This window comes from Schistocerca cancellata, chromosome 4, assembly GCF_023864275.1.
Source record: "Schistocerca cancellata isolate TAMUIC-IGC-003103 chromosome 4, iqSchCanc2.1, whole genome shotgun sequence".
NCBI classification, from domain to species: Eukaryota; Metazoa; Arthropoda; class Insecta; order Orthoptera; family Acrididae; genus Schistocerca; species Schistocerca cancellata.
Genome location: NC_064629.1, coordinates 103222148 through 103248895, shown reverse-complemented (window position 1 = coordinate 103248895; position 26748 = coordinate 103222148). Strand labels below are relative to the sequence as shown.

The following is a 26748-nucleotide window of genomic DNA, read 5'->3' as shown; positions in this document are numbered from 1 at the left end:
GGAAAAGAATGTCGTCTTCTTTCCAGGGATTCCCATTTGGCTTCATGAAGCATGTCCGTAACACTCGCATGTTGATCCAACCTACCGATAACGAATGTATAATAGCAGCACGTCTCTGTAATGGTCGCCAGATCGAATTAAAGGAAGACATCGAGGCAATTCAAACACTCGAGCAGTACCCATGAACGGATAGCTCTAGTGTTCTACACGCCGTCTCCTTCATAGATGATCTACACTTCCCTAAAATTCTCCCAATAAACCGAAGCCGAGCATTCGCCTTCCCTTCCACCAAACTTAAGTTTTCGTTCTATTTAATATCGCTTTGCAACGTTACCCCTAGATATTTAATCGACGTGACTGTGTAAGGCAGTTCAGCACCAATACTGTATTCGACCACTACAGGATAGTTTTTCCTAGGTTGTGCGGTAGCGTTCTCGCTTCCCACGCCCGGGTTCCCGGGTTCGATTCCCGGCGGGGTCAGGGATTTTCTCTGCCTCGTGATGACTGGGTGTTGTGTGATGTCCTTAGGTTAGTCAGGTTTAAGTAGTTCTAAGTTCTAGGGGACTGATGACCATAGATGTTAAGTCCCATAGTGCTCAGAGCCATTTGAACCATTTAGTTTTTCCTACTCATATGCGTTAACTTACATTTTTCTTCATTTAGAGCAAACTACCATTCATTACACCAAATACACTGGTGGGAAAAAAAATCTCACCACCAAGGAGGAGTTGTGCGACATAAACGAAAGTTGTTAGGCGTACTTCTACATCTGAAAGATGATGTCTGTTCAGATTTCGCGCCAGTTGCATAAGAGTGGCGCTAGTAGCGCCACTATGAGGGTGCAAATCAGATTTGCTTTAAATACACACTGTAACGGTCGTGAGCGTTAGTTATTTTTTAGATTGGGCGTGATGAGTTGATGTTAGTCATGAATAGTTTTACGGCGACAAATAAGCCATACTCAGCACCTCACTGAGTTCAAACGAGATAGTGTAATAGCGTTACGAGAAGCTCGATGTTCCTTCTGCGATACTGCAGAAAGACTTGGCAGGACTGTAGCCACCGTACATGATTGCTAGCAATGGTAGTCCGGGGAACGTGCGGTCGCAAGAATACCGGGCTCTGGATGGTCACGTGGCACTACCAAGAGGGAAGACCGTCGTGTTCGGCGTATGGCTGTGGCACATCAAACTGGATCTGCAACACCAATCTGAGCCACAGCTGGCGCCATAGTGACTCAAGGAACTGTTGCAAATTGATTACTTCAAGGGCAGCTACGATCCAGGCGCCTTGTATCGTGTATTTCACTAATGAAAGCTGGTTCTGCCTCGGTGTTAGAGGTGGTTGTGTGTTGGTGAAGAGGTCAGTTGAGGCCCTGCAACCAACCTGTATGAGGACTAGACACATTGGACCTACACCTGATATGCTGGAAAAATTATACGTTTAAAGCCGATGGCAGGCATAAAACTTCATCCGAAATTGTACTGAATGCTTTCTAAGAAACTCATTTTGAACAATAAGTTCATGAGACCACTCTAAGTGTAAATTGTTGCGAAAGCATACTTGACCTCTTAGCAACAAATGATCCTGGACAAATAGGTAGTATCATGTTGAATACAGTGGTTAGCGACCACAAGGCAGCTGGTGCTAGACTGAATACTGTAACATTCACAACAATCAAAAACAAAGTATATCTATTTAAAAAAGCTGATAAAAATGCTCTTAACGCCTTTTTAGGAGACAGTCTCCACTCCTTCCGATCTGATCATGTAAGCGTAGAAAAGATGTGGAATGATTTCAAAGAGATAGTATCGAAGGCAATCGAGAGATATATACCACATAAATTAATAAGTGATGTACTGATCCCTCATGGTACACAAAATGGGTCAGATCACTGTTGCAGAAGCAACGAAAAAAACATGCCAAATTTAAAACAACGCAAAATCCCCAAGATTGGCAAAGTTTTGCAGAAGTTCGAAACATAACGCGTCCTTCAATGCGAGATGCTTTTAATAATTTCCACAATGAAACTCTGTCTCGGAATCTGGCAGAAAACCCAAACAGATTCAGGTCACATATAAAGCACACCAGCGGCAAGAGGAAATAACTACCTTCACTGCGAGATAACAACGGTGAAGTCACTGATGACAGTGACACTAAAGCAGTGTTATTAAACACTGTTTTCCGAAACTCCTTCACCAAATAAGACGAAGTAAATATTGCTAAATTCCAGTCAAGAACAACTGCGACGATGAGAAATATACAAGTAGATATCCTCGGTGTAACAAAGCAGCTTAAATCACTTAATAAAGGCAAGGCCTCCGGTCCAGATTGTGTACCAGTCAGGTTCCTCTCAGAGTATGCTGATACAATAGCTCCATATTTAGCAATTATATACAACCGCTCGCTCACAGAAAGATCCGTAACTAAAGACTAGAAAGTTGCTCAAATCACACAAGTACCCAAAAAGGGAAATAGGAGTAATTCACCGAATTACAGGCCGATATCACTAACGTCGATTTTCAGTAAGGTTTTGGAACATATACTTTATTCGAACAGTATTAAGTACCTCGAAGAAAACGATTTATTGACACATAGCCAGCACGGATTCAGAAAATATCGTTCTTGCGAAACACAACTAGCTTTTTACACTCATGAAGTAATTAGTGCTATCGGCAGGGGATGTCAAATTGATTTCATATTTTTATATTTCCAGAAGGCTTTCGACACCGTTCCTCACAACCGTCTTCTAACCAAACTGCGTGCCTATGGAATATCGCCTCAGTTGTGCGACTGGATTCGTGATTTCCCGTCAGAAAGATCACGGTTTGTAGCAATAGACAGAAAGTCATCGAGTAAAACAGAAGTAATATCCGGCGTCCCCCAAGGAAGTGTAATAGGCCTTCTATTGTTCCTGATTTATATTAACGACATAGGAGACAATCTGAGTTGCCCTCTTAGATTATTTGCAGATGATGCTGTCATTTACCGTCTTGTAAAGTCATCAGATGGCCAAAGCGAATTACAAAATGATTTAGATAAGATATCTGTATCGTACGAAAGGTGGCAATTGACCCTGAATAGCCGGTCGAGGTGGCCGAGCGGTTCTAGGCGCTACAGTCTGGAACCGCGGGACCGCTACGGTCGCAGGTTCGAATCCTGCCTCGGGCATGGATGTGTGTGATGTCCTTAGGTTAGTTAGGTTTAAGTAGTTCTAAGTTCTAGGGGACTGATGACCTCAGAAGTTAAGTCCCGTAGTGCTCAGAGCCATTTGAACCATTTTTTTGACCCTGAATAAAGAACAGTGTGAAGTTATTCACCTGATTACTTAAAGGAATCCGCTAAATATCGATTACACGATAAGTCACACAAATCTGAAGGCTGTAAATTCAACTAAATAGTTAGGATTACAATTACAAATATCCTAAATTGGAACGACCACATAGATAATGTTGTGGGCAGAGCAAACCAAAGACTGTGATTCATTAGCAGAACACTTAGAGGGAGCAACCTATCTGTTAAAGAGACTGCTTACACTGCACTTGTCCGCCCTATTCTGGAGTATTGCTGTGCGGTGTGGGATCCGCATCAGGCGGGATTGACGGATAACGTCGAACAAGTTCAAAGAAGGGCGGCTCGATTTGTATTATCGCGAAATAGGAGAGATAGTGCCACAGACATGATACGTGAATTGGAATGGCAATCATTAAAACAAAGGCGTTTTTCGTTGCGGCGGGATCTTCTCATGAAATTTCATTCACCAGTTTTCTCCTCCGATTGCGAAAACATTCTGTTGGCACCCACCTACATAGGGAGACATGATCATCACGTTAAAATAAGAGAAATCAGGGCTCGCACAGAAAAATTTAAGAGCTCGTTTTTCCCGCACGACGTTCGAGAGTGGAACGGCAGAGAGACAGCTTGAAGGTGGTTCATTTAACCCTCTGCCAGACACTTAATTGTGAATAGCAGAGTAATCACGTAGATGTAGAAATAATGGTCTGGGGTGCGACTTCGTATGACAGCAAGAACACTCTCGTGGTTATCCCATTCACCCTGACTGCAAATTTGTACGTCAGTCCGGTGATTCGACATGTGCTATCATTCATGAACAGCATTCAAGAAGGTTATTTTCCACAGGATAACTACAGAGTATTGACATCTTGCCTTGGCCTGCTAGATCACCGCATCTGTCTCCAATAAAGCACATATAGAACATCATCGGACGACAACTACAGCGTCATCCACAACCAACATTAGCCGTCCCTGTATTGACCGACCAAGTGCAACAGGCATGGACCTTCATCCCACAAACTGACATCCGGAACCTGTACAACACAATGCATTCACGTTTGCAGGCTTGCACTCAACATTCTAGCGGTTACACCGGTTATTAATGTGCCACCATTTCACACTTGCAATGGATTATCATGCGGTTACACTAACCTATGATCTTGCAATGTTAATCACTTAAACATGTTACCTAGACAACTGTATCCCCGGAAGTTCATTCTGTCTATCTATCGCTTGGTGACGCAGGGTCGGCCATGGTTAAACGGATTTGGCATGTTAATGCTAAGGGGTGGCCAGATGCCCTTCCTGCCGCCACCCCATAGCCCCCGGGACGGACTTAGTGTACCGCAGCTGTTTGCGTCTAGTGTAAATCGTGAAAGAGCGTGAATGTGTTCCAAATGTCTGCGAGTCGTGTAACTGAGGCGGGACGTGGGGACCAGTCCGGTATTCACCTAGTAAGATGTTGTAAACCCCCTAAAAACCACATCCAGGCTGGCTGGCACACCGGCTGTCATCGTTAATCCGCCGGGCGGATTCGATCCGGGGCCGGCGCGCCTACCCGAGTCCAGGAAGCAGCGCGTTAGCGCTCTCGGCTACCCTGGCGGGTTATCCCCGGAACTTCATTACCCTACATTAATTACTTTTTGCTGCTGCGATTTTTTTCCACCAGTGTAGAAATTCTAAGTCATCCCGTATCCTCTCACAATCGCACAACGACGATACTTCCCGTACATCATCAGCAAACCACCACAGATTGCTACTCATAATATATGTCAGATCATTGTCGTATATAGAGGACAAGAGCGATCCTGCCAAGCTTCCCTGGGGCACTACTGACGATACCCTTCTCTCGCCGTCGAGGGCAACGTCCTGGGTTCTTTTACCTTAAACGTCTTCGAGACACCCACATATCTAGGAACCTATTCCGTATGCTCGGACTTTCGTTAAAAGGCTGCACCGTGTCAAACGCTTTCCGGAAATCTAGGAATATGGAATCTGCCTGTTGTCCGTGGTTCGCAGGATATAATACGAGAAAGAGGAAGCTGAGTTTCGCACGACCGATGTTTTCTAAATCCCTGCTGACTTTCGATATAAGCTTTTCTGCCCCGAGTAAATTTATTATATTCGAACTTAGAATATGCTCAAGAATTCTGAAAAAAATCGATGCTGAGGATATTGGTCTGTAATTTTACTGGTCCGTTGTTTTACCCTTGTTTTATACAAGAGCATCTGCGCTTTTTCCCAGTCGCTTGGGTCATTGCGTTTGGCTTCTGCTCGTCAGTGAGTTGTGCGGCACGAATCTGGAACAGATCGTGCGCTTCTCAGAATCTCAGCAGAACATCGCATTAACACAGCTCTTTCTACCCTCCCTCCCCTAGACATTACTGTCACCGACAGCCTCTCAATTTTTTTGAGGCACTTGTCGCACTTGACCGATGTTATTCCATGTTAGTGTTGCATCAACAAGAGTTCCTTCTTCACACTGAAAGCGTTTTAAGTAGTAGTAAGCACGGTATTTGCTCACGAATTCTGCACCCTACACTTGCATTAATATCGTCGTTTTTTGTAACAAAACATTACTCTTGAGCGTTGCTCCTTAGCACATATCTTCTTATCGGGCATTCGCAGACGTTGTTGTCTCTTACTTCCGTGCTGTTGTTGAGGTAGGAAGTGAGCGCCTTGTTCAAATGGCTCTGAGCACTACGGGACTTAACTGCAGAGGTCATCAGTCCCCTAGAACTTAGAGCTACTTAAACCTAACTAACCTAAGGACATCACACACATCCATGCCCGAGGCAGGATTCGAACCTGCGACTGTAGCCGTCGCGCGGTTCCAGACTGTAGCGCCTAGAACCGCTCGGCCACTCCGGCCGGCCTGAGCGCCTTGTGCCAGGTATGTGTTATCTGCTGATCTGACTGTCCCACAGTGTGGTACTCTCAAACTGAGCCTACATTATTGCAGGAATGCCCCAGCCTGCTGAAATGGTTATTAAATGCTGTTTGGTAGAAGCAGGTAAACCGTGACGAGTAACCCTAGATACAGTGTTGTCGATTTGAAGCTGATATAGTGACTCCATCCCTCCAAAACGTACTGATACCTAGCATGTGAGCATGCCGCCTTTATCTTTATGGATTTGTTATAGGCCAAACTAGAGTGTTCTTCATCCACATTTGTACTGTATAAGCCACCACAAGGTGAAAGGATATCAATGATACGATTCGCTGAAGACATTGTTGTCCTGAGTGAAAGTGAAGAAGAGTTAAATGATATGCTGAACGGAGTGAACAGTCTAATGAGTACACAGTATGGTTTGAGAGTAAATCGGAGAAAGACGAAGGTAATGAGAAGTAGTAGAAATGAGAACAGCGAGAAACTTAACATCAGGATTGATGGTCACGAAGTCAGTGAAGTTAAGGAATTCTGCTACCTAGGCAGTAAAATAACCAATGACGGACGGAGCAAGGAGGACATCAAAAGCAGACTCGCTATGGCAAAAAAGGCATTTCTGGCCAAGAGAAGTCTACTAATATCAAATACCGGCCTTAATTTGAGGAAGAAATTTCTGAGGATGTACGCCTGGAGTACAGCATTGTATGGTAGTGAAACGTGGACTGTGGGAAAACCGGAACAGAAGAGAATCGAAGCATTTGAGATGTGGTGCTATAGACGAATGTTGAAAATTAGGTGGACTGATAAGGTAAGGAATGAGGAGGTTCTACGCAGAATCGGAGAGGAAAGGAATATGTGGAAAACACTGATAAGGAGATGGGACAGGATGATAGGACATCTGCTAAGACATGAGGGAATGACTTCCATGGTACTAGAGGGAGCTGTAGAGGGCAAAAACTGTAGAGGAAGACAGAGATTGGAATATGTCAAGCAAATAATTGAGGACGTAGGTTGCAAGTGCTACTCTGAGATGAAGTTAGCATAGGAAAGGAATTCGTGGCGGGCCGCATCAAACCAGTCAGTAGACTGATGACAAAAAAAAAGCCACCATCATACGGTTTGTAGCAAATGGTACAATGGCCGGCCGGAGTGGCCGAGCGGTTCTAGGCGCTACAGTCTGGAACCGCGCGACCGCTACCGTCGCAGGTTCGAATCCTGCCTCGGGCATGGATGTGTGTGGTGTCCTTAGGTTAGTTAGGTTTAAGTAGTTATAAGTTCTAGGGGACTGATGACCTTAGAAGTTAAGTCCCATAGTGCTCCGAGCCATTTGAACCATTTGACTATGGGAAACTGTAACGTCTTTCTTCTAGCGTCTGCCACTAGCGTTTATTGAGCATGTCAATGATGCCCTCAAGCTGACTACATATTCATAACCTCTAAAGAGCGTTTCTGTGTGAAGCACCTGCTGTTTCTTTTCTTCTTTTCCTTCGCTGACGCCATAGTCCCGCAGCGATCGCAGGGTCGGCGTGGTTACAACGGATTTGGCAAGGTTAGTTTTTAGGGGTGGCCAGATGGCCTTCCTACCGCCACCCCATACCACCAGGGCTGGAATCAGTGTACCCCAGCTGTCTGCATCTAATGTAAATCTTGAAACAGTGCAAATGTGTTTCAAATGTCTGCGTCGCGTGTAACTGAGGCGGAACGTGAGGACCAGCCGGGTATTCACCTAGAGGGATGTGGAAAACCGCCTAAAAACCACTTGCAGGCTGGCCTCGTCGTTAATACGCTGGGTCGGCGCGTCTACCCGAGTCCAGTAAGCAGCGCGTTAGCGCTCTCGGCTACCCAGGCGGGTCCGCGAAGGTCGTCTTGTTATTTAGTAGCAAATTTTTTCGACACAAATTCAGCAGCTCCTCGCCAGAAGTAAATAAACGCGGACACTTTCGATGGCCAGACAGGGATTCCATCCCCACAAATCTTGAATACGAGTACAGTGCAAAATCTCGCTTGGTGCACTGAATGCGATATACCACGACTGTAAAACTTTCGCCAACAAAAAGCTAGAATATATATGAAACTTGCGGTGTTGGCAACTATCCGGTCGGACGCATTTTCCCAGTCTGTTATGACTTCCTTCCACGCTGTGTGGTTCGTTAGTGGATACAGGAGCGAGGAACAGTGGCTGTTCATGAACGGAGAAGTCAGATATTAATTTATTCTATATCTAATATCAACTAGTAAAAGTAATACAATAGCGCAGCGTCAGTTGCTAATAATAGATTTGAATGTAGAAACATATATAGACACAAATGATTTACAGTTGAGTTCAAAATGTTCAAATGCGTGTGAAATCTTATGGTACTTAACTGCTAAGATCATCAGTCCCTAAGCTTACCCACTACTTAGCCTAAATTATCCTAAGGACGAACACACACACATCCATGCCCGAGGGAGGACTCGAACCTCCGCCGGGACCAGCCGCACAGTCCACGACTGCAGCGCCTTAGACAGCTTTTTTTTTTAATCTCATTTTGTTCTATATTGTTCGTTGAAATTGTTCGGACGTCCGATGACACCCGTTTAGGTTCTTCGTTAATCCGTTCACTCAGTTTTTTTTATTACAGAGAGTAGCTAACCCTCTGACCGAAGACGCTGAACGACCGTACCGGCGACTCAGCTAATCCCGCGCGTACAGTTGTGTCTTCAGATCTTTGACTGTTCAGTAAATGACGTGCCCTGCCCGTTACGAAAGTCTGTAAATGTTATAAAATGCCAAACACACGAAAAAAATCTCAGTGCACGAATGTTTAAACTTAAGTATACCCGCCCCTGGAGCTCCTGAGAGGGGATGCTTGCATCTCTTTGGCAGCCTCGTAATCATTCGTGGCAGCGCCCTCGTGCCGTGGTGGCGGCTGTAGGAAACGCGGCGGCGTAACTGGCGGCACGTGTATTTGAAAGTGTGGCCAACCGGACAGAAGCAGATACAGTAAAACTGACGGAAAGCATTTTAACGTAGTCATTTCGATAATTTATCACTAAGCACTCTTAGAACCGAAAACTACACTACTGGCCATTAAAATTACTACACCACGAAGATGACGTGCTACAGACGCGAAATTTAACCGACAGGAAGAAGATGCTGTGATATGCAAATTAGCTTTTCAGAGCACTCACACAAGGTTGGCGTCGGTGGCGACGCCTACTACGTGCTGACACGACGAAAGTTTCCAACTGATTTCGCATACACAAACAGCAGTTGACCGGCGTTGCCTGGTGAAACGTTGTTGTGATGCCTCGTGTAAGGAGGAGAAATGCGTACCATCACGTTTCCGACTTTAATAAAGGTCGGATTGTAGCCTCTCGCGATTGCGGTTTATCGTATCGCGACATTGCTGCTCGCGTTGGTCGAGATCCAATGACTGTTAGCTGAATATGGAATCGGTGGCTTCAGGAGGGTAATACGGAACGCCGTGCTGGATCCCAACGGCCTCGTATCACTAGCAGTTGAGATGACAGGCATCTTATCTGCATGGCTGTAACGGATCGTGCAGCCACGTCTCGATCCCTGAGTCAACAGATGGGGATGTTTGCAAGACAACAACCATCTGCACGAACAGTTCGACGACGTTTGCAGCAGCATGGACTATCAGCTCGCAGACCATGGCTGCGGTTACCCTTGACGCTGCATCACAGACAGGAGCGCCTGCGATGGTGTACTCAGAGACGAACCTGGGTGCACGAATGGCAAAACGTCATTTTTCGGATGAATCCAGGTTCTGTTTACAGCATCATGATGGTCGCATCCATGATTGGCGACATCGCGGTGAACGCACATTGGAAGCGTGTATTCATCATCGCCATTCTAGCGTATCACCAGGCGTGATGGTATGGGGTGCCATTGGTTACACGTCTCGCTCACCTCTTATTCGCATTGACGGCACTTTGAACAGTGGACGTTACATTTCAGATGTGTTACTACCCGTGGCTCTACCCTTCATTCGCTCCCTGCTAGACCCCACATTTCAGCAGGATAATGCACGACCGCATGTTGCAGGTCCTGTACGGGCCTTTCTGGATACAGAAAATGTTCGACTGCTGCCCCATACCAGCACCTTCTCCATATCTCTCACCAATTGAAAACGTCTGGTCAATGGTGGCCGAGCAACTGACTCGTCATAATACGCCATTCACTATTCTTGATGAACTGTGGTACCGTGTTGAAGCTGCATGGGCAGCTGTACCTGTACACGCCATCCAAGCTCTGTTTGATTCAATGCCCAGGCGTATCAAGGCCGTTATTACGGCCGTAGGTGGTTGTTCTGGGTACTGATTTCTCAGGATCTATGCACCCAAATTGCGTGAAAATGTAATCACATGTCAGTTTTAGTACAATATATCTGTGCAATGAATACCCGTTTATCACCTGCATTTCTGCTTGGTGTAGCAATTTTAATGGCCAGTAGTGTAGATAGATGAATGGCTGTTGTAAGTGTCCCAGTATTTCACATGCATGAGAATTAAGTTCAAAAAATGGTTTAAAAGGCTCTAAGCCCTATGGGACTTAACTTCTGAGGTCATCAGTCCCCTAGAACTTAGAACTACTTAAATCTAACTAACCTAAGGACATCACATGCATCCATGCCCGAGGCAGGATTCGAACCTGCGACCGTAGCGGTGGCGCGGTTTCAGACTGTAGCGCCTAGAACCGCTCGGCCTCTCCGGCCGGCGAGAATTAAGTATATTTTCATAGTTATTTCATTTGAACTTTTGTTTTTGGTTTATAATACCTCGTATAGGAAATTTACGTAATTACATTGAAAATTTCCAGTCTACGCACTTTTGAGCATAATGATTCGTGTGGAGACAAGATTTAATGCCAAGACGTATAACTGTTCGAGTTTTTTTATGCTCACTGTATTTCAATTTAGTCGAAGACTAAGAATGCACAAAATAAAGTACGTTGACGTGTAGGTTGACTTTCTAACAGAGATATACGTATTTCTCTGAGTTAGGAAATTCTGCGCTTCTAATTCTACAAAGTACTGAGAGTTTACTACGATCTTTCCGTCGTAGTAAACATGGAATTCTCGTTTCTATTGCACAAATGAATTTGTTGTGTTAGCAAGATCATTTGTATCTAAACAACCTTCAGACTCAAAACGCTAGATACCAAAAAAAAAATTTAGATTTCTGAACACTTAGAAACCAGAAACAAATAACATATCATTGCTGCAAGAAGTCACAATTAGTCTCAAACACGTTAGGTTTGTGACCATATGGCTGCATTTGAATTTACATTGTTGTTTCTCGACACCTTGAATGTTACCCGAAACTACAAGGTCTGTGTGTTAAGGAAAGTTTGTGCTTATTTTAGTAGTACAGAAACCGAAGAGTACCACTGCTTGCAGCATGCATTGTTGAAACTCAAATTATAACAGGTACAGAACTCGCTTTTCTCAATATCGCGCGTAAAGCCTCACACATTTTTATCACTGACCTATACTTACCGGTATGACATTAGACACTTTTCACTTAATTTATGCACTACACTAGCGCAACATACGTCACTGTCACACAGCCACTAACATTTGCCGTGGAATTCAGATTTCAAATGAAAGATGCATCACAGACAGGCCTAATCTAATCTTAATGGAAAAATACTGTGCGGCTGGTACCGGCGGAGGTTTGAGTCCTCCCTCGGGCATGAGTGTGTGTGTTTGTCCTTAGGATAATTTAGGTTAAGTAGTGTGTAAGCTTGGGTCTGACGACCTTAGCAGTTAAGTCCCATAAGATTTCACACACATTTGAACAATTTTTTTTTTAATACTGTCAAAGACATGTCTACATTTGCTTATATGTGTGTAGCAACTACGTATTTCAAAGAGATCCATCGCAGATAAAATAATCAATGAGAAATGAATCATAGTTTTTTTTACAATTTTAAGATGCTCTGTGGGTCGTATTACGTTTTACACTACAAACCACCGACGTCACATTGCGGTAGTGTCTATGAAGCTTGGATAATAGATTGGAGGAATGAAGCGGCGACTTCCTCCTGTGGGACCATCCTCGGAAAATCAATGCAGCTGTTCCCGTGGAGCAGCTAGCCTCTCCAGAGCCGAGCGCAGAACTAGCATCTACTACGGAATAGCTGATGCAGCCCAGCTCATTTATTGAGCTAAAGTTGCTCATCTCAACAGCGAGACACAAATGAGCGAAGTGGCAGACGAAGACTCCGGGCGAGCCGTGGTTATTCAGTCGCGGTCACGACCCTGTCTGTGTGTTTATTGGGGCTCCGGCCACGCGTCCGCTTTTCCGGCAGCTATAAACAAGAGTCCATTGGAACAAAGTGGCAACGGAAGCCTAAGCACACATATGGACTGGCCGCTCGTTGAGCTTTCATCTACTCATGGCAAACGACATAGCGCAGGTTGACACAAGGAATTCGAAGAAGTATGAACCGTTTTAAGGAGTTTTTGTAGGTAGCAAAGACGTTAAACTTAAATTCTATCATTATTAGTAATACCGCTATCAGATCAAAAGTATCCGGAGGCACCTATGTAATGCAGAATTGACCACTAGATGCCACGGGAGGCGGGCTCACCAAAGTAAAAGGAGGCGGGGAGTTTAGTGTTGTCGGCATACTGACCGGTTAGAATCCGGCGTTCACTTGCTCCTTGCTAAGAGTTGTTTCCCGTATCGCGTTGTTCCACCTGCCACGCTGTTGACTTGATCACTCGTCATTATCATCAGCATCAGCATCAGCATCAGCATCAGCATCAGCATCAGCATCAGCATCAGCATCAGCATCAGCATCAGCATCAGCATCAGCATCATCATCATCATCATCATCATCATCATCATCTGCTGCTGCTGCTGCTGCTGCTGCTGCGGTGTGGTAGTCTGGGTTAGACTGCTGGTATGGAATGGCTGGCTCCAGGCCCTTAGGGAAGCCAGGCCCCACCAGAAGGTGGCTAGCTCGCATTCTCCGCGTCCGGCCAAGACTGCCAGGATAAAGCCACACTAGGGAGTCGTCAATCCCGTCCCCACCCTTCCCCCCTCCCGACGGAAACAGAAACAGACATTACGACTGACCACTAAGCAAGATGCTGAATTTGCCAGCCCACGGGAACCTGTTCAACATGATGCTACCAGCCAGTCAGCTAGTCCACACCGTATTTACGACCTGAAGAAACGGGACGTCAGACCACCATTGCCGACCCACCATTACCTATTGCTCAACCTCCGACGTCACAAGACACTAATTCTCACGTAGCAGAGGTCAGCTTCCCTCACATCGATGCCGTTCCTCATGATGCCGACGAATGTGGATTGATTGAGACCGTGGAACAAGGTGTTGATGTCACGACTGATATGCCGGAGCAGGAAACCGCCGACGAAGAAGGTTTTGTTATGGTGCAATGTAAACGTCACCTCAAATGTGGGTCGCCTCCGGGTGACTCGAACCCTCGCAAACGGCGGGTGGTGACTGTAGAAATGTACAGTCGTTGCGAACCTCTTTCGCCGCTGCAGACTCACGCCGACGATTCACCCGTCCCTCAACAGGAAACCCGACTGGCGACCCACAGGAACCTGCAGCGGCTGTTGCTGCGCGCCAGCTGAAGAAAGTGCAGCCAGTTACCATTTACTCTATTGCAGACTACCTTGAATTAAACGAGGCGTTGAAAGGGTCCCCTCAAGGCTGTTTATCAAGGCAACAGGGTCAAGTATCATTTAACTACCTTTACCGACCAATGGAAAGCTTTTCTCCAACACCATCAACTTGATTTCTACACGCACCAGCCGCCAGAAGAAAAGCGATTATAGGTTGTCTTGTAGGGTCTTCTGGCGCAAGTTCCAGTTGACGTCTTGACGAGAGAAATCTCAGGAAAATGTTTTCCTGCAGCTACTGTGTACCAGTATATAAAAAAAATAAAATAAAATAAAAAAAAAATAAACGGGAGAAGCTGTTCCAAGACTCCAGGACTCACGACTCCTTCCCATTTACGATATTATCTGACCGCCAGAGGAAATCAATGACCGAATTTACAATCTGCAATATGTATTTCATACTAGGATGTGGGTTGAAGACTATATACCGAAGGAGAGGCCCCTTCAATGTAAACGTTTGAGCATACAGCGAATTATTGCCACCTTCCACCATGGAATGTGAGGTGTGTCAGTACCACTACCTCGGGACTGCATCCTGCCAGGGACTGAGGAAGAGAAATGCCGTAATTGTGAACAGCACCACCTACTTCTCATATAGGTTGATTTTTTCCACCGTGTACAAACCCTAGCATTAGATCGATGAGTGGATACGGAGCAAAAAAGGTCTAATGAACTTATGTCCGGAAATGCATGGTTTCCATGCTAGAGACCATTTATTCAATCATGCATTGTGGACTCGCATTCGGGAGGACGACGGTTCAATCCCGCGTCCGGTCATCCTGATTTAGGTTTTCCGTGATTTCCCTAAATCACTCCAGGCAAATGCCGGGATGGTTCCTTTGAAAGGGCACGGCCGACTTCCTTCCCCTTCCTTCCCTATTCCTATGAGACCGATGACCTCGCTGTCTGGTCTCCTCCTCCAAAAAAACAAAAAAACAATCATACATTGTTACAGAGACTGCTGTCTCGTACGCGCTGTACCATGCTGTTACAGTTACAGTATGTGTTGAAAATGCTTTCCATGTGCCTCAACGCATGCGTGTACGCGCCGTAGCATGTTCTGTCTCACACCTTCACATCGGCCAGGTTGCATTCGAACAGTGTCTCCACACCTGGAATGGGCTCTGCATACACAAAACTTCTGAGATGGCCCCATAACCAGAAATCGCACGGGTTGAGATCAGGCCATACACCTGCACCTCCTCGTCCTATACATCGACCAGGGAAGACGCGACTGAGATGCGTCCGGACGTTAACGTGAAGTGGGCTTGAGCACCATCATGTAGCAGCCACAGAACCCTTCGAATCATCAATGGCACTTCTTCCAACAGGGGAGACAGTCACCCGCAATAAACGCCGGTAGTTCCGGCCTGTTAGGCGACGTGGAAGGGAGACTGGTCCCAAAATACGGTCGCCAATTATCCCGGCCCACACATTCCTGCTGCACCGATGCTGATGATTCGCTGTCATCATGCCATGGGGGTTCTGCATACTAGCCCACAGATAACTGTTATGTAAGTTGAAGATACCACTCCGCCTAATGGTAGCCTTATCTGTGAACAGGGTGGATGAAGCAAATCCCGGAATCGTGGCTGCATGGTGAAGAAACCAGTGACAAAACTGCTCCCGATGTGGAAAGTTAGTCGCTAGTAAGCCCTGCACACGCTGTAAGTAGATCAGGCTAATAACGTTTATCATGGAGGATGTTCCACACGGTCGTCTGGCTTACTCTGCACTGGCGGGCCAGCTGTCTGGTACTGACACAGCGGTCGCCTTCCACAGTGTTAATCACATTTTCCTCCAAGCCTTGTGTCCGAACAATTTAGGTACGTCCCTCATGATTTCCTGCTTATTGAAACGACCGTGTCTGAGACAAACGGCGAAACACTGTTGCAAACATTGAATGCTGTGATTGTTGTCGGTGGGTATAGGTCTCCTTTGCTGCCCGCCGCCCATTGCCATTTGCCTTTCCATAAGTAAACATCATGACGGCAAGCTCTCGACACGTGTACAGAACCATTGTGTACAACGCTGTGTCGCATCCACTACAAGGTGAGTCAGCAAGAGAAGTAAATCGGGCACAATATTACCAGTTACTATGGCAGGAGAGGGCGCTAGAGCGTGACGTATGAGGAATAGTACCACCCTCTAGGAGGAAACCATGCATACTGTAACTGTGGCTGCGTGGTACAGCGCGCATTAGACGGCAGTCTCTGTAACAAAGTATGATTGAACAAATGGCTTCTAGCATGGAAACCATGCATTTCCTGACACAAGTTCATTAGACATTTTTTGTTCCTTATCGTCTCATCGGTCAGTCCCTAGGGTTTGTACACAGTGGAAAAAATCACCCTGTAAAGGGAGTCCGGCCTACAAAGACTTACTACTAGCCTACTAACGTTGTGCTGTTGCCACTTCACGGACTCCCCAGGATGTCTACCAATTCTCCGACGTCCGTACACAGCTGCTCAGCTCAACTCAGCAGCCTCCGCAACAACCACAACCTCAAGTACACCAGCAGCTACCACGGGTTATCTGTCAGAATAGACTGCCGAAGTATGCACAAGCAGCGAGTTTGGCCATCATCAACAGCCTCAACCCGCCGCCTATTTCACCTCTTTAATGGGACCTCACGCCTGCTCTTGCTGATATTAGGGACCTGATGTACATTCTCCACCAAAAACTTACAAGCGTAATGACCCTCGTTGAAGGTTTTCTCCAGGCGTTTGTCCCTCCGTGACTGGGTTGTTTGGCCAGGATATAACTCACCTTCCTTTTCTTTAATTACACACTATGTGATCAACAGTATCCAGACAGCACCAAAAACATACGTTTTTCATATTAGGTGCATTATGCTGCCACCTACTGCCAGGTTCTCCATATCAGCGACCGCAGTAGTCATTAGACATCGTGAGAGAGCAAAATGGGGCGCTCCGCTGAACTCGCGGACTTCGAACGCGAAAATGGCTCTGAGCACTATGGGACTCAACATCTTAGGTCATCAGTCCCCTAGAACTTAGAAGTACTTAAACCTAACTAACCTAAGGACATCACACACATCTATGCCCGAGGCAGGATTCGAACCTGCGACCGTAGCAGTCCCGCGGTTCCGGACTGCAGCGCCTAGAACCGCACGGCCTTCGAACGCGCTCAGGTGATTGGGTATCACTTGTGTCATAAGTCTGTACGCGAGGTTTCCACACTCATAAACATCCCTAGGTCCACTGTTTCCGATGTGATAGTGAAATAGAAACTTGAAGGGACACGTACAGTACAAAAACGTACTGGCCGACCTCGTCTGTTGACTGACAGATACCGTCGACAGTTGAAAGGGATCCTAATTTGTAATAGGCAGACATCTATCCAGACCATCACACACGAATTCCAAACTGCATCAGGATTCACTGCAAGTACTATGACAGTTAGGCGGGAGGTGAGAAATCTTGGATTTCATGGTCGAGCGGCTGCTCATAAGCCACACATCACACCGGTAAATGCCAAACGACGCCTCGCTTGGTGTAAAGAGCGTAAACATTGGACAAATGAACAGTGGAAAAACGTTGTGTGGAGTGACGAATCACGGTACACCATGTGGCGATCCGATGGCAGGGTGTGGGTATGGCGGAGGCCCGGTGAACGTCATCTACCAGCGTGTGTAGTGCCAACAGTAAAATTCGGTGGTGGTGTTATGGTGTGGCCGTGGTTTTCATGGAGGGGTCTTGCACCCCTTGTAGTTTTTCGTGGCACTATCACAGTACAGGCCTACATTGATGTTTTAAGCACCTTGTTACTTCCCACTGTTGAAGAGCAATTCGGGGATGGCGATTGCATTTTTCAACACGATCGAACACCTGTTCATAACGCACGGCCTGTGGTGGAGTGGTTACACGACAGTAACATTCCTGTAATGGACTGGCCTGAAAGAGTCCCGACCTGAACCCAGTGGATCACCTTTGGTGTGAGTTATAACTTCGACTTCGCTGCAGACCCCAGCGTCCAACATCAGTAAGTTCTCTGGTTTCGGCTCTTGAGGAATAATGGGCTGCAAATTCTGCACCGATGTTTAGACACGTCATTGGAAGTGTCCGCAGTAGTGTTCTAACCGTCACAAAGGCGCAGGGTGGACAAACAGCATATTGATGCCCACTAATAGGTATCCGAATACTTTTAATCAGATAATGTATATGTATCTTTACGTATGGAGTTATAAATTTGTCATTATGGGCCCTTGCCAAATATTATTATGAGGGCCCAAGTGTTCGTGTGGGGTATAACGCCTGCAGCAGAACGGCTGTCACATAATGGATACTCCATGAATCCCTGTTTCAGATACCCATCCAGTTCGCAATTTTTTTTCAACTTAAAAAAATTGTAGCAGGTTTTTGAAGCTGAATTTATCACATCAAGAGACAATGAAATAGTAGTTAACTGAGAGTGTGAAGAACTGGGATTATAGCTAGTTTCTAAGATGTGCGGTTGGTTATCAAAATGACGCAGACACCTATTTTCCACAATACATGACTTTTGTGACGTGGTAATGCTATCCACCCTTGTTTTGCATCAGTCATCTCGTAATTTGGTCTTCTGTACACCAATTAGTGTATTACGTCTTGCTCTGCGCAGATGTCCAGACGTAAGAAGCGTAAAATGCGAAATAAGTCTCACATTCAACTGCTAGAGCGGACTAGCGCTATTCAATGCTATCAGTATGATACGTGGACACAGAGCAACTATGTACGAGGCGTGATACCATAGAGGACTTTGGCGACATATCGTACTGGACTCGCATTCGGGAGGACGATGGTTCAAATCCTCGTCGGGCCATCCAGACTTCTTTTTCCGTGATTTCCCTAAATTACTTAAGAAAAATTTTGAAAGGTTCCTTCGAAATGGCACGGCGGATTTCCTTCCTCAACCTTCCCTATTCTGAGCTTGTGCTCGGTCTATGACGACCACTTTGTTGACGGGACATTAAATTCTGATCTTTGTTATTTCGAGACTTCATTGGCATAGACACGGCAAAAACCCAAATCTCGATTGTCAAATTCGCCAAACGCTAACGATGTTTATCACAAGGAAATGAAAGGATAACGCAACGCAAGTAACGTCAGAACTCTTATTACACTGGTGCGTCCTGTACAAACCGAATATTCACGCGGAAGTCTGATAATCTGTAGATTTCAAATGGTTGAAATGGCTCTCAGCATTATGGGACTTAACTTTTGAGATCATCAGTCCCCTACAACTTAGAACTACTTAAACCTAACTAACCTAAGGACACCACACACATCCATGCCCGAGGCAGGATTCGAACCTGCGACCATAGCGGTCGCGCGGTTCCAGACTGTAGCGCCTAGAACCGCTCGGCCACCTCGGCCGGCATCTGTAGATTTCCGATCATCATTAAGTATGCGTCAGCACGATACAAATGTGAAAAAAACATGATATTTTCGCACCATATTGAGGTATTACCAATATTATTCATGAAGCACAAAAGTAACACTATGACTGGATGGACGGCGGCTGGCTATGGGTTATATGGTGCCATGAGACCCTCTGGACCTTCGTTCAGCATAAGGTCGCAATGAGTGAACATTTTAGGTGACGCAATGAAACCAGTACCACAGATGATCCTCTCTTAATAAGGACGTAGTTTGATAGCACGAATATACCCCAACTTATTCTGCTAATTCTAACCACATATGCTTTGACAGCGTGCGGTCAACTTCCTTGGCCTGCCTAATTCTTCTTCAAAATAATTTTGGAAACAAATTTCGAGCTGTAAGATAAGTTAAATGTGGTACAACATCACATTAATCAAAGTAATTCAATTCTTTCTATTACTTCAAGAAACATATGTACACCCCCTACAAAACGGAGCCGCTGGGCCGGCCGCGGTGGTCTAGCGGTTCTAGGCGCGCAGTCCGGAACCGCGCGACTGCTACGGTCGCAGGTTCGAATCCTGCCTCGGGCATGGATGTGTGTGATGTCCTTAGGTTAGTTAGGTTTAAGTAGTTCTAAGTTCTAGGGGACTGATGACCACATATGTTAAGTCCCATAGTTCTCAGAGCCATTTGGAGCCGCTGGTCCATTGCGTGGTTAAATATTTTTCTAGCTAGCGCGCCTTCTAAGTACCTTATCACTGCCACCTCTCAATTCGAGAAAATAAACTTATGATACGTGTCGTATTAGCTGGAGGACCGAATTTAAAATCTACGGGTAGCTTACAAACAGAAGTAGATTTTTAATATTACCATCAAAAAATGGTTCAAATGGCTCTGAGCACTATGGGACTTTTCTAAGGTCATCAGTCCCCTAGAACTTAGAACTACTTAAACCTAACTAACCTAAGGACATCACACACATCCATGCCCTAGGCAGGATTCGAACCTGCGACCGTAGCGGTCACGCGGTTCCAAATATTACCATCACTTGCAACTCAAAATGTACTTACTGATCACATATTTTGTAAAAATAGAGCTATTAGGAGTCATTGGGTTCTGATTACGCCTTCATATATCCAAACATGCCAAGAAAAATGCACTTTAAAACCTAAAATTTTAAACCAACTGAACATCGGAAGGGAAGTCTGTTCAGGTCGACTGAAACGAAAATCTGTATCGCAGGCAAGTGCCAATTATTCTGGCAACGTCGCTTGGGTCTTAAAAATGCTGCACTCTCTCTCCCTGATTGAAATCTCTTCCATATTTTCGTTCAATTTATCTGACATAACGCGAAAAAAGGAGGGCTCCCAGTTGAAAGTAAGACCACTCTGGGTTGCCAAGTTCCACTAAACTGTCTGATCCCTAAAGAAGAAGCCTTGGCGCAATCGATAACGCATCGTGTAGTGTAGCGTGCACAACAAATAAAACTTAACGTACTATTTTGGCTACGGTAGCTCACGAAGTTCCTTTTTTACTAGAGAACACAGCACAGAAATTTCAGGAGCTCGCCATTCACTTCAGATGACAGATCTTATACGATTAAGTGAAAGGTAAACACACATATTCTTACCTCGCGCATCATTCAGCAAACAAACGGCACATCCATGGCAGCGCAAAAAATACCATATACCATCTGGCCTTAAATTCCGCGAAGGGAAGTACATTAGTAGCAGTCATTAACCAAGAACAAGCTATGCAGAGTATTTATGAGCTCCATTACGGAAATTGTGGGTGGTTATTCCAGAAGAGCGTCAGAAACCGTTCTGCGATGACCCTACTCGATTTAGTTTCCTAATAATATGTGCTTACAGTGTATTTAAACGTTCAACCCAAACGATATTAGCACTGGTAAATTAACGTCGGCAGTTTCTTAAGAGACAAAGTATTTTATTCAATTTAATAAACACAGGCATTCTTTAGGAATACAAGTAGAATGAAGGCAGGAAATACAAAAGAAACAATCGATATAAATATGTTTTGGCTTAGAGTTCAGTTAAAATACAATACTGAGAAACAGGAGACAGCGCATGCACCGGATAAAATTTAGAATCAAGACCGGAATTGTCTGGGTTTAAAAATAAAGCATACGCCGAGGCACTTGCTGGCTGGTTCGTGGTCGTTGCCAATTTTTCTTTACTTTTCATTCGCTATCCGTAAACGTAGAATGGGCTGTTGGAGATGCTCGTGCCGCACAGAGCCACAGTTGGGAATACCTTGAAGTGGGATATCCACTTTTGACATTTATGTTACAACCATGGAAAACCTCCCGAAAACTTAGGTCAAAAACGGAACAATTATTCTGAAACAATATGTTTGAATTATTCGTGTAATAACTTTTCCTCGCCGGATACCATCATTTGTGGTACTTGCTGATTTTACGAGCAGCAGTATATGTAATCATATTTTGACAGCCACGTTATATTATCTGTCACTTAATCGTATAATCTTTATAGGGGGGAGTCATTTGTCGACTGTTCCTTCACGTCATGTGTTACTGAACTGAATGAAATCAGACCGCATCTTAACTTTTTCTGTTGTGTCATATCGTCATCCAATAAAAAGCAGTCTTCGTACTAGTCTGTGCTTTTAAATAATGTAGAAAATTACATGTTGAAAAACATACTCTAAATGTTATTGTGATAGGAAGTAAACAGAGTATAACTATGTTATCCTACCAATTACTCGGTGACATAAGCATATAGAAGTTGGTTCGTTGCATTATTTCCATACAAGACAGATCTTGAAAAAAACGAAATTCATTTTATATGTGTGACAGAGCAGAAGGACAAGTTGACTGCCAGTTTCCGTGCCTCTTAAATAGGAACAGACGAGAGAGTACTTCAAAATATCAATCTCTCTGCATGTAGAAGAGACAACATCCGCAGTGAACTCGTGACTGAGGCAGACGAAAAAAATGTATTAACGAATTAACGTCACTTCAGTGTAAATTTACCGTAATTGAAAGTCATCATATGTTGGTAATGTATGGTGAAAAATGGAATACGCGTAAACAGAGCTATCGAAACGATTTCTTTAAACTCTTACGCCAACTAAATGTGCTAACCATTTAAACCACACTAAATCTGATAACAATTGAAACTACACTAAACGCCAGTTTTGAGTTTCTGTCTGCCGAATTCTGATTTTTCCACGTTAGCCTTCCTCAGTCAAATTAAGCACGCATTCGCGGCCAAAAGAACGTGTATCACTAATTCAAGCGCCAATAATGAAGGTAAAAGCGTCTCTCCTAAAATCATTAGCGTTATTGCGCTTTCTAATGACAGCAATCAAAGCAGGCGTTGTTTCTGTAACAGGTGCTGCTATGGCTGCAGAATTGGCACCTGCCGCCTCAAAATAACCCAACGTACAGTTTCAAACAATAAGATGTGAGACCTCACCATGATACGAGAAATAAGTTTACACGCCAGAAAGGTCTCTGTGTCGGCAGGCGCACCACCTTTGACCACGTGCCAGTGTTAAAGTGCCCCATGTCGAGGTTCTCCAAACAGAATCTTCGGCAGCAGGTGATCAGTTTTCATGATACTCAGCAATCCATCACGAGCAAGTGACGTGATATTGCTAGTTCTTGAAGGAGCAAGCAGTCTTCCACTAGGCGGCATTAGACCGCACACGAACGACGCGAACCCACCGATAACTTGCGCCATACGAAAGACCCTCGTCGGTTAAAGACAGATTTACGATCTTCAGTACGGTTCACATTTTATATAATTCGTTCGTGCCTCCTTTTGAAAGTACTGATATTTAATGTAAGAAGGTCTCGTCCTGGTACAAAGGTAGCATTTATTCAGATTATATCATAATTAACAGCGAAAACTGACGCGGGTGAAAGTATAAGATGATAGAAGCAAAAACGACTCAGTAAACATGGGTCCACAAACAAGCCGTTTGCGAGGTAACTGCCAATATGTGGTTACGAGAATCCAGTTATGTCAGTACGAAATACTGTTTGTCCTAGTTAGTAGGCCGGCCGGAGTGGCCGGGCGGTTCTAGGCGCTACAGTCTGGAGCCGCGCGACCGCTACGGTCGCAGGATCGAATCCTGCCTCGGGCATGGATGTGTGTGATGTCCTTAGATTAGTTAGGTTTAAGTAGGGGACTGATGACCTCAGAAGTTAAGTCCCATAGTGCTCAGAGCCATTTTGAATCCTAGTTAGTAAAACGTATTTTAAATGAAACTTTTCGATTAACTCTTCATATAATTGAACTCAGATTTAACTGGTAGCAGCTCTTACCAAGAAATATAAGCCTGCCTCAGCGCGTAACGTGATACAATGTAATGTACACTCATAGCTATACAGGATAATTTGCTGCCCCTACCAATAGAATTTATGCAACCCACAACGCCTTCGAAAAACACTCGCGAAGTTTTAATATTCTCTCGCTTGCTACGTGCAATCTGTTAGTCCCACGGAAAAAAACGAACAGGAACTTTATGTAGAAAATTTAATGTAGCTAATTTTTTTTATTGGGATATGTTTTAGCTGGAGGCCACAATTTTCAGGTTATTCAAGAAAAATGCGGTTGATTGCCTTTTGCGTAAGTTTCCCTAATAAAACTATGTCCTCTAGCAAAAACATATCCTGCTACAAAATTTAACTACATTAAATTTCCTACAAAAAGATTCTGTTCATTTATTTTTTAGGACTAGCAGTTTGAGCGTAACAAACGAGAGAATAAGCAAATCTTGCACGTGGTATTTGAAGGCGTTGCAAGTTACATAAAATCCGTGAGTAGGGCCAACTGAATTACCCTATATAAGGAAGAGTCCGCCGCGCGGTCTCAGGCGTCCTGTCACGGTTTGCACTGCTCCCCCCGTCGGAGGTTCGAGTCCTCCCTCGGGTATAGGGTATGGGTGTGTTTGTTGTCCTTAGCGTAAGTTAGTTTAAGTTAGATTAAGTAGTGTGTAAGCTTATGGACCGATGACGTCAGCAGTTTGGTCCCATAAGGTCTTACCACAAATTTCCAATTTTTCCAAAGGAGTAGTCCCATGTGTCGTACTCGCTTTTGCATGCAATACTACGCTCGTCCCTGTAATGAGTTTCATTTAAATACCCCCATGTCATTTAGTAAATCTTTAAAAGCCTTTGATGCAGTTCTTCAACTGTACCAAGGAGACTGCTGTACACTTCATTTCTGAGATGACCCCAGACAGAAAAATCCAGAGGATTCTGGTCTGGTGATTCCGGAGGTCAAGGTACAGGTCCTGCTCATCCTTTCATATTCGTCCATGTTGGCGCATTAGGTATCGTCTTACACCAGCAGTAAATTGTGGCGGTGCCACATCATGTACGTACAACATTCCCCAATAACGGATCATGAGCGAAATTTGAGCCCAATTACATGGGGTCTTCATCAACAAGGGTGCACCCAAAATAAATTTGTACTCAACGTTTCAAACTGAAGTCAGTGGCAGGTGGTAACCCTCATCTACATCATTTTTATGCCCTGATAAACATAATTTTGAGAATATTTTACGATAGGATTAATTCCAGTTTCATTTCAAATTAAACAATAAGTAATTTTTCCAGTAATGCTGTATGAGTTGTTGTCTCTTTTCTTTTCCAGTTATCATCGCATATATCAACTGCTACAGCGTGAAGTTGGCAACAGCTGTGCAGAATCTGTTCACCGCTGCCAAGCTGGTTGCAATTTTTGTCATCGTCTGCGGTGGAATGTACAAGTTAGGACATGGTAAGGAACACGTCTCTACTATTCCTTCCAAAAATAAAAAATCGTAAGTAAGTGAAATAGATAAGGAAGATGAAGTAATGGGATTTTCATGTCTGTTTTTGTGCCAAAGAATTTAAACCTATTTGCTAGAGAGTGTCGGAAGCTTTCCTGTACGTGTATCAAAACTGGCTTTTGAATTACTGTATGCAAAATAGGCAGTCCCTTCATGACGACACGCAGTCAGCTAACTCATATACATTCCTCGACATCTATTTAGCTGTGACTTATCTATCATTTATTACCAAATTTGATCGAACAGCTAATTTTTGTCTTTTCTTAGCGTAAGATAAGCAATAATGTACATTTTAGAAAACATCTTAAGAAATTTTACACCTTCATTCGTATGCTTGAAACAATAGCCAAGACTGTTTAGCACAGTAGTTGAGTACATCTATATCTACATCTACATCTACATGGATACTCTGCAAATCACATGTAGGTCAGTATCAACAAAATATTTTCTCATTCGGAGGAGAAAGTTGGTGATTGGAATTTCGTGAGCAGATTCCGTCGCAACGAAAAACGGCTTTCTTTTAGTAATGTACAGCTCAAATCCTGTATCATTTCTGTGCCACTCTCTTCCATATTTCGCGATAATACAAAACGTGCTGCCCTTCTTTGAACTTTTTCGATGTACTCCGTCAGTCCTATCTGGTAAAGATCCCACACCGCGCAGCAGTATTTTAAAATAGGACGGACAAGCGTAGTGTAGACAGTCTCCTTAGTAGATCTGTTACATTTTCTAAGTGTCCTACCAATAAAACTTAATTTTTGGTTAGCGTTCCCCACAACGTGTTCCTTCCAATTTAAGTTGTTCGTAACTGTAATACCTATATATTTAGTTGAATTTATGGCTTTTAGATTAGACTGATTTATCGTGTAACCGAAGTTTAACGAATTCCTTTTAGCAGTCATGTGGATGACTTCACACTTTTCGTTATTTAGGGTCAACTGACAATTTTCGCACCATTCAGATATCTTTTCTAAATCGTTTTGCAATTTGTTTTGATCTTCTGATGACTTTATTAGTCGATAAACGACAGCATCATCTGCAAACAACCTAAGACGGCTGCTCAGATTGTCTCCCAAATCGTCAGCAAAGGGCCTATAACACTACCGTGGGGAACGCCAGAAATCACTTCTATTTTACTCGATTACTTTCTGTCAGTTACTACGAACTGTGACCTCTCTGACAGGAAATCAGAAATCCGGTCACATAACTGAGACGATATTCCATAAGCACCAATTTCACTACAAGCCGCTTGTGTGGTACAGTGCCAAAAGCCTTCCGGAAATCCAGAAATACGGAGTCGATCTGAAATCCCTTGTCAATAGCACTCAGCACTTCATGTGAATAAAGAGGCAGCTGTGTTTCACAGGAACGATGTTTTCTAAACCCATGTTGACTTTGTGCCAATAGACAGTTTTCTTCGAGGTAATTAATGTTTGAACGCAATATATGTTCCAAAATCCTGCTGCTTATCGACGTTAACGATATGGGCGTGTAATTAAGTGATTTAAGTTGCTTCACTACTCCGAGGATATTTACTTCTACGTTACTCATGTTGGCAGCTGTTCTCTATTCGAATTCTGGAATATTTACTTCGTCTTCTTTTGTGAAGGCATTTCGGAAGGTTGTGTTTAGTAGCACTGCTTTGGCAGCACTGTCCTCGATAGTATCTCCATTACTATCGCGCAGAGA

At 44.4% G+C, this 26748-nt stretch overlaps 1 protein-coding gene across 2 annotated transcripts in view; it reads left to right on the top strand.

Moving 5' to 3' along the window:
• LOC126183785 (b(0,+)-type amino acid transporter 1) overlaps positions 1-26748 on the top strand; it is a 573882-nt gene that overhangs the window by 411821 nt on the left and 135313 nt on the right. For both annotated transcript variants that reach the window (XM_049926022.1, XM_049926021.1), the window contains exon 5: positions 24882-25007. In XM_049926022.1, coding sequence (XP_049781979.1) covers positions 24882-25007 — 126 coding nt within the window. The remainder of the gene's footprint in view (positions 1-24881; positions 25008-26748) is intronic.